This window comes from Mandrillus leucophaeus, unplaced genomic scaffold (genome assembly GCF_000951045.1).
Source record: "Mandrillus leucophaeus isolate KB7577 unplaced genomic scaffold, Mleu.le_1.0 Scaffold484, whole genome shotgun sequence".
In the NCBI taxonomy this organism is placed as follows: Eukaryota; Metazoa; Chordata; class Mammalia; order Primates; family Cercopithecidae; genus Mandrillus; species Mandrillus leucophaeus.
The window spans coordinates 462,993-471,469 of NW_012105187.1; the positions used below are offsets into that span (position 1 = coordinate 462,993).

Below are 8,477 nucleotides of genomic sequence, written 5' to 3' on the forward strand. Positions count from 1 at the left end.
TTAGAATCATATATATATAATTATATATATAAAGTTAAGAATCTTGAGATGTGAGATTATCCTGGATCATCGAGGCAGGGTCAATCTAATCGCATGAGTCCTTAAAAGTGGAAGAGGGAGGCAGAAGAAGGAGTCAGGGAGATGAGACATAAGAATAGAGAAGAGACTCAGAGGAGAGACACTTGATCCACCATTGCTGGCTTTGAAAATGGGTGGAGGCCATGAGCCAAGGAATGCAATCAGCCACCAGAAACTCAGCTGTCAACCATCAAGGAAACAGGGATCTGAATCCTACAACTATCAACAACCCAAACAAACAAGGAAACAGATCCTTCCCTAGAGCATCCAAAAAGGAATGCAGGCCTGTCAACACCTTGATTTTGGCCAAGTGAGACCCATGCCAGATTTTTGACCTACAGAACTGTAAGATTATAAATCTGTGTTAAGCCACTAAGTTTACGGTAACTTATTATGACTGCAGTGGAAAACTAATACGATATATAAATTCAGTCTTTCATTTATAAGGTATGGGGGGAAAGGTAGGGGAGGAAAGGTAGAAGAGGAAAAAAAATAATTTTATGAAACATCAAAATTCTTAGAAAATCTTAAAAATGCTTTATGTATGTTTTAGAATCATGAAAGGAAAAAAAAAAAAAAACAGCATCACTATATTCTGTAGTTGGCCTGGGAAAAGACAAATTGGTTAGAAACCAGTGACAGCAACAGAAGGGAGGTAGATGGCCAGAGTAAGAAGTTTGTTCACACAAGGCTACTGCTTTTATTGTACACCTTCAAAGATATTACTTTGCCCATCACCTACTCTTTCTGAAGCCAAAAACTGAGAAAGGTGGGGGAAGGGGATGGAAAAGGCAAATCTCCACCATTAACACTCACTACATTCATTATAGAAAGATGTTTCTTGTTAAGGCCCCCAAGGACAATCCTGGAATTATATTAACAAGTCTTTGTGTACACAGACTATGTATAAACAAAATCTATGGAACTGCCTATAGGTTTTCCTCTTTTAAAAAAGTGCTGTTTAATGAAACACTGAAGAACAATCATGCCCTTTTAAAAATAAATGATCGGCCGGGCGCGGTGGCTGACGCCTGTAATCCCAGCACTTTGGGAGGCCGAGGCGGGTGGATCATGAAGTCAGGAGATGGAGACCATCCTGGCTAACACGGAGAGACCCTGTCTCTACTAAAAATACAAAAAATTAGCTGGGAGTGGTGGTGGCGGGCACCTGTAGTCCCAGCTACTCAGGAGGCTGAGGCTGGAGAATGGTGTGAACCTGGGACGGGGAGCTTGCAGGGAGCCAAGATCGCACCACTGCACTCCAGCCTGGGCAACAGAGCAAGACTCCGTCACACACACACACACACACACACACACACACACACACACACACGATCAACTCTCAGCCTCAAAAGATGATTGTTTACGGCAATTCAGCATAACCTTTGTTAGGTTACAGATAACATGAAGTAAAAGTCGAAAGTTTAAGTATTTAAGCCTGAGTGCTTATTTCTTTTTGTATTCTTAAGTCAACATAATCTCTGCTTTGGGAAAAAGACCATTCATTGTTTCTTAGAAAATCAACTCTATTTTAGAGGCCACATGACCAACCAATGTAAAGATTATATTTCTCATTTGCAGCTAAGTGTAGCCATGTAATTACATTTTAGGTAGAAGCATGAAAGTCAAAATAATGTGTGCAACTTTGAAGAAAGGTTCTTTCCCTTCTGCTTGGCTGAAAACCAGACATGAAAGCTTGATTACCAATTGCTGTCTTGGATCGTATGGTGGTTTTTCATGGTAATCTTATAATCGTGAAACAATATAGAAGAAACCTGAATTTCTGACAACGCAAAACACCTATCTACCTACATACCTACCTCCCAGCCCTACGATGAGTTCCCACAAGGAACATCTCTTAGCCCTATACTGAGTACCTCTGTGCTTCTTGACTATGAGGGAGAAATACATTTCTGTATTGTTTACCTCTCTTATTTTGGATTTCCTTGTTTTTTGCTGTTGAATCTATCCTATTTTTTTCTTTTTTTCACTTTTTTCTTCTAAAATGTATACCTACAAGAATGAGTTTAAAGAAACTATCCTATTTTAATGTATGACATATTATCTTATTCTGGTTACTGGGAATTAGCTATAAATTAAATTTTGTCTTTTATCTATATAGAACACCTAATACTTTTTATTGGAAGAGTATTAGAAAACAATATTTAAACCCGTATTTGTTTCTGGATTAAATAGTGATGACTGTACCATATACTAAAAATATACTAATATCATTGAATTGTACACTTTGTATTGTGTGAATTTTATGGCATGTGAAGTATATCTTAATAAAGCTATTATTTTAAAAATATGTTAAAATGAATCATTCAATGAAAGCATTATGATACTTAAATATTTTTTAATTAAGCTTTGAATTGAAACTACCATTTCAGTGGGATATGAGAATCATTTATTAAACCAATTTGTGAAATATAAAACTTTAACATCAATTCAGACGTTTTAACTTGTGACTATTCTGATATCCCCCTTGACATTTGCTTCTATCTTATTATTATTCATTTCCAGATTCAGGTTTTGCATTACTTTGAAGAGCATTTTATCATCTTTTTTATCTCCTGAAGCAGCCCTTTTGTTGAGAGCTTCTTCTGTTACAATAAAAAACTGTTCCGTTGGTTGAAGAATGCTTACTCCATAGCCTTTGTTGCTATAAATATGATTATTTGTCATCTTCAATTTGGGTGCTGGAAGAACCTATTAAATTATTTGAGGAAATTAGTTTTTCAATAATTTTATTTAAAAAATGAAGTAATGAACATATAAAAATTAGCTTAGACTTTATTCTTGGATTAACAGATTTTTTAAAGCAACCAAGACTCTCAATTTTGAACAAGTGTTAAGTGCTATTCTCATGACACCAACTAACGTAATATTAACTACAAAAATATTTAATAAGAACTTTTTTGGCCAGGCGCGGTGACTCATGCCTGTAATCCCAGCACTTTGGGAGGCTGAGGTGGGCGGATCACAAGGTCAGGAGTTCAATACCAACCTGGCCAAGATGGTGAAACCCCGTCTCTACTAAAAATACAAAAAAATTAGCCGGGCATGGTGGTGGGCGCCTGCAATCTCAGCTAATCAGGAGGCTGAGGCTGAGAATTGTTTGAACCCAAGAGGCAGAGGTTGCAGTAAGCCAAGATCACGCCACTGCACTCCAGCCTGGGCGACAGAGTGAGACTCTGTCTCAAAAAAAAAAAAAATTTATTTTTGAGCAACCTCTGTTCACTGCAACCTCTGCCTCCCAGTTCAAGTGATTCTCCTGCCTCAGCCTCTCAAGTAGCTGGGACTACAGGTGCGTGCCACCACATCTGGCTAATTTTTGTATTTTCAGTAGAGACAGGGTTTCAATATTTTGGCCAGGCTGGTCTCGAGCTCCTGACCTCATGATCCATCCACCTTGGCCTCCCAAAGCGCTGGAATTACATGTGTGAGCCACCGCACCCAGCCAATAAGAAAATATTAAATGAGCCAGGTGTGGTGGCTCACGCCCTGTAATCCCAGCTCTTAAGGGGGCAGAGGCAGAAAGATAGCTGGAGCCCAGGAGTTCGAGACCTGCCTGGGCAATATAGCAAGACCCCATTTTCCACAAAAAGAAAAAGAAAAAAAAAATAAGTGTAAGAAAATATTAAATGAAGTTTTCAATTTACTTTTATCAGTTATTGATAAAAACAACTAATTCTGTATGGGGATACAACCCGTGGAGCCGACCTCTCATAACATAATAAACATGAAAATAAATAATTTCATAGAATATGTGATTTGGAGAAAATAAGGTAATGGGGTAGCATGACTGGGTGGGGAGAGGTTACCACTTGAGTGTTCTTTACATTAAAGCCTTCTTTGAAGAGGGACAATCACATTCAGATAGTAATAAGAAAGTCTATAGAAAGAGTGCTTCAGGTCAGGTGTGGTGGCTCACCCCTGTAATCCCAGCACTTTGGGAGGCAGAGGCGGGCAAATCACCTGAGGTCAGTAGTTCGAGACCAGCCTGACCAACATGGAGAAACCCCATCTCTATTAAAAATACAAAATTAGCTGGGCGTGGTGGCACATGCCTGTAATCCCAGTTACATAGGAAGCTGAGGCAGGAAAATCGCTTGAACCTGGGAGGCAGACATTGCGGTGAGCCAAGATCGCGCCATTGCACTCCAGCCTGGGCAACAAGAGCGAAAATTCATCTCAAACAAACAAACAAACAAACAAAAAAAAGAGTGCTTCAGGTGAAGGTAACAGCCAGAACAAAGTTAGTAATTTCTGGGAACACAAACAAAGCCAGTGTGGCTCAAATATAATGTATAAGAGGAAGATTGGAAGGAGATTAAGTTGGAGAAAGCAGAGGCCAGATCTTATCAGATTTTATAAACCATGTTTATCAAATTTTAACGTTACATATATATCATTTGGGAGCTTGTTAAAGACCACATTTTGTTCAATTGGTCTGGCATGAGGTTCAAAATTCTCCACTTCTAACAAACTACCAGGTGATGCCAATGCTGCTGGTCCATGGCTCACACTTTGAGTATCAGGAATATGATTCTTAAAGTGTGAGTTCAACCAGCAGTACCAGCATCACCTAGGAACTTACTAAAACAAATTCTCTGGCTTTACCCTAGACCTGCTGAATCAGAAAGCAGAGCGGACCACTGCAAGAATGATTCTGATGCATGCTAACATTCAAGGACCACTGAAAAATTGAAAAATATTTAAGAACAGAAAAAATGTTTTAAGATAAATCAAAGATTTTAAAACTGCTCCCATTTACCATTTGTACCTTCTTTTCTATTTATTTATTTTTTTTGAGACAGTCTCAATCTGTCGCCTAGGCTGGAGTGCAGTGGTGTGCTCTTGGCTCACTGCAACCTCTGCCTCCCGAGTTCAAGTGATTGTCCTGCCTCAGCCTCCCGAATAGCTGGGACTACAGGCATGTGCCAACACGGAGGGTTATTTTTTTTTTTGTATTTTTAGTAGAGACGGGATTTCACTATGTTAGCCAGGATAGTCTCGATCTCCTGACCTTGTGATCTGCCCGCCTCGGCCTCCCAAAGTGCTGGGATTACAGGCGTGAGCCACCGTGCCTGGCCTTGTACCTTATTTTCAACCAATTATCTGACTTAGGGTCCAGAATCATACAGGGAGTGGGAGGCTACTAGTAATATATAATACAATTCCTGCCCTTAGATAATTTATAATTATTTGAGGAGACAAAATGTACGTTCATAAAACAAAGGGTTAGAATGTTCTAGAAAAAACTTCATTAACATAAAAGTTCATTAACTACACAAGCCTAGAGAGGGACTTAGAAAGACAGGATTTATAGAAGGAGAAAGGATGGAAGACAATTCACCTAGAAATTATTGCTGTTAATGTTTTAATTGGTTAGCTTAAATCATTTAACACAACTTTGAAAGTAAGACTTCAAATGCTTCTTAATATATTATTATTCTTAATTTGCTTTACTTTGTAATTTGAAATAAAAAATGTATTACAGATCTGATCAAAGAAAACTCTAAAATGTCTTTAAGAGAAAAATCTATCCCATTTCTCATATTCAGAGTTATTTGCAAAGAGTTTAAGTACAAATTATTAAATTAGGTAAGGCTAAACTTATTTCCCATCAGCCATTATTTAACCATATTTTATTACTTGTACTACCTTTTAAGACTGAAACTGGTATTTTATTACTTATAATTACTTACAATTCTCATAACAATGCTACATCAAGAAATAAGATAATACCTTCATATTAACTCCACCTAAGGTGCTTTTTGAACTGTCACTGGTTCTGAGGTTATTACAGTGATGAATTTCATTTCTTTCCAGAATGGCTATGCTTCCAGGATACAGTTCAACACCAGCACCCTGTAAATTAAAAGCAAATAAAACTATCTACAAAGTAGATACACAAATCTCTCTCCAAAATCTTCTTTAGATTTGAAAATTGTAATTCTGTATTACCAATATAAACATTGAGTTACATGAAAATACATGATCATACATGCAACTGTTAATTGTAAAGATAATATTTAAAAATATTGAAAATATAAATATGTTAGAGAATCATTAGACTTAGAAGGTTGAGGTCATATAATCCATTACCTTATTCTTCCACCCAAATGATTCTCTAGAAAGGAGTCCAAAACCTTTTTAAGCAATTGTTTCAATAGTTATGAAAATTTATATCTACTGTAAATCCCACGTAATGCCACTAAAGTATATTTCCTCATTTTAGTGGAAATTTAAAAAGTTCTTTAAAAAGGTGCTCTTATTTTTCTACTTCCTTTAATCCTTTTTCTCATTCAATACTCCAGTCCTTCAATGATCTTTGTGATTGTTATCTAAAGACTCAAGCTCTTAATTTTTAATTATTTATTTATTTATTGTTAAAGACAAGGTCTTTCTGTGTTGCCCAGGCTGGTGTCAAACTTGGGCTCAAGTGATCCTCCCGCCTCAGCTCTCAAAGTGCTGGGATTACAGGAGTGAGCCACTGTACTTGGCCTCAAGTTTTTTATGTCCTGATTATTCAGAAGCTGTCAGAACTAATCACATCATCTAACAGCAACATCTGATAACTTACATGTCTTATTTCTTTAAAGATAAACTATCAAATGATTGACTCATGATTTACGTCATAGCCACTGTTTTCCAGATTTTAAAAAGTCACACTTATAAAACAAAGCTAAATATTCTTTACTTTGGACCTAGCATTTCATTTTTCCTAAACGTACTATGACACTCTAGTACTCATTTTGTTGATGTCTACCAGTTACTAAGTTTAATTAGAATTCCACTAAAAGATGAAAAAATTGCTACCCTTTATTTGTATATTAAGATCACTCAAAGCTGTTATCTATAGTCATATAAAGCCATACTTTTTAAAGAATGAAATACCTGGGCACCAGTTATTTCACTGTCTGTAATTGTCAAAGCAGCCCCTGTAAGAACACACACTCCTGTTCCTTCACATTTTAATATGCAGTTTTCTAGAGTCATGTGACCAGACTCCACCACCACGATACCATCAACCGTCCCTTGTTGTATCAGAGATAGATGCATTAGTTTCACATTGTCAGCTTTGGACACCACAAAACTGTCACGAGAAGGTTCAGAAGTAATCATAATTTCCTCTCTCTTTCCAACTCCTGATTCATAGGGATAAAAATACATTAAATCAGTAATCTCCCATTTTGAGGCCTTTTAGTCATTCAACAATACTGCTGTTACTAAAGTGTTTCAGTGTGTGCATGTGTGTGTGTGTGTGTGTGTGTGTGTGTGCATTTTTAGAGACGGGTCTCGCTATGTTGCCCAGGCTAGTCTCGAACTCCTGGGCTCAAGTGATCCTCCTGCCTCACCTCCTGAGTAAGTTGGGACTACAGGTGCATAGCACAGTGCCCAGCTTCACATATTTTTAACAAATAATATAGTAGATACATAACTATAGTGTAATCTTTTTCTTTTTTGAGACAGTCTTGCTCTTTTGCCCAGGCTGGAGTGCAGTGGCTTGATCATGGCTCATTGCAACCTGGGCTCACGTGATTGTCCCACCTCAGCCTCCCAAGTAACTGGGACTACAGGTGTGTGCCACCACATCCAGCTAACTTCTGAATTTTTTTATAGAGATGGGGTTTCACTATGTAGCCCAGGCTGGTCTCAAACTCCAGGGCTCTAGCAATCCACCTGCCTCAGCCTCCCAAAGTGCTGGGATGTCCTTCTTTTGTTTTTGCTGTTGTTGTTGGTTAGAAAATGAGAATACTCTTACTTCAAAGTCAAAAAGAGAGAAAGTTTCTAAATATGTTCAGGACCTAAAAGAAATTTAGTAAATCCTACTTTTCTACTTCTGTTTTGGTGAGTTAGCATGTGATATTGGCCTTTTTGAGAAAATGATGAGCATATTTTAATATAGCATTACATCTGGGTTTTCTTAGTAAAGTGATATGAAAAGCAGTAAAGATAGATGAGAAAAAAGTGGTTTTGGTAAAAAATATAAATGGAGCTAATAGAAAATATGATGAACATGTCTTAATTGTAAAAGGAATATAAAGGATTTTTGTAAAATATAAATTCTATTGTAATTTCTAATGATTCCATTAAGCATGTTTAGAATACACAATTTGTCCAGTATACATTGCTGTAAAAAAACTACAAATGATGCCCTGCTAACCCTTTATAATGATGTCATCTGTCAACAAAGCAAGATTTGCAGCTTGATATTCTCCTGGAAAAATTATTACTGTATCTCCACTATAACAATTATCCAAAGCCAAATCCAAATCATCATGCTGTTGGAGAAGTGTGTCTGAAGATAAATCCTTTATCTAAAAAGAAATAAAACACTTGCACTTTCAATAATAGGTTAAACTTAAACATGTCATTTTAATCAGTTA

The 8,477-nt window shown here is 37.1% G+C and overlaps 1 protein-coding gene across 1 annotated transcript in view; it reads right to left on the reverse strand.

Moving 5' to 3' along the window:
• Window positions 1-2,420: 2,420 nt before the first annotated feature.
• Window positions 2,421-8,477, reverse strand: part of SHCBP1L (SHC SH2-domain binding protein 1-like) — a gene marked incomplete at its 5' end in the record, with an annotated part of 60,642 nt that continues 54,585 nt past the window's right edge. The window contains 4 exons of the mRNA XM_011995331.1: window positions 2,421-2,790; window positions 5,833-5,955; window positions 6,985-7,235; window positions 8,255-8,408. Coding sequence (XP_011850721.1) covers window positions 2,539-2,790; window positions 5,833-5,955; window positions 6,985-7,235; window positions 8,255-8,408 — 780 coding nt within the window. The remainder of the gene's footprint in view (window positions 2,791-5,832; window positions 5,956-6,984; window positions 7,236-8,254; window positions 8,409-8,477) is intronic.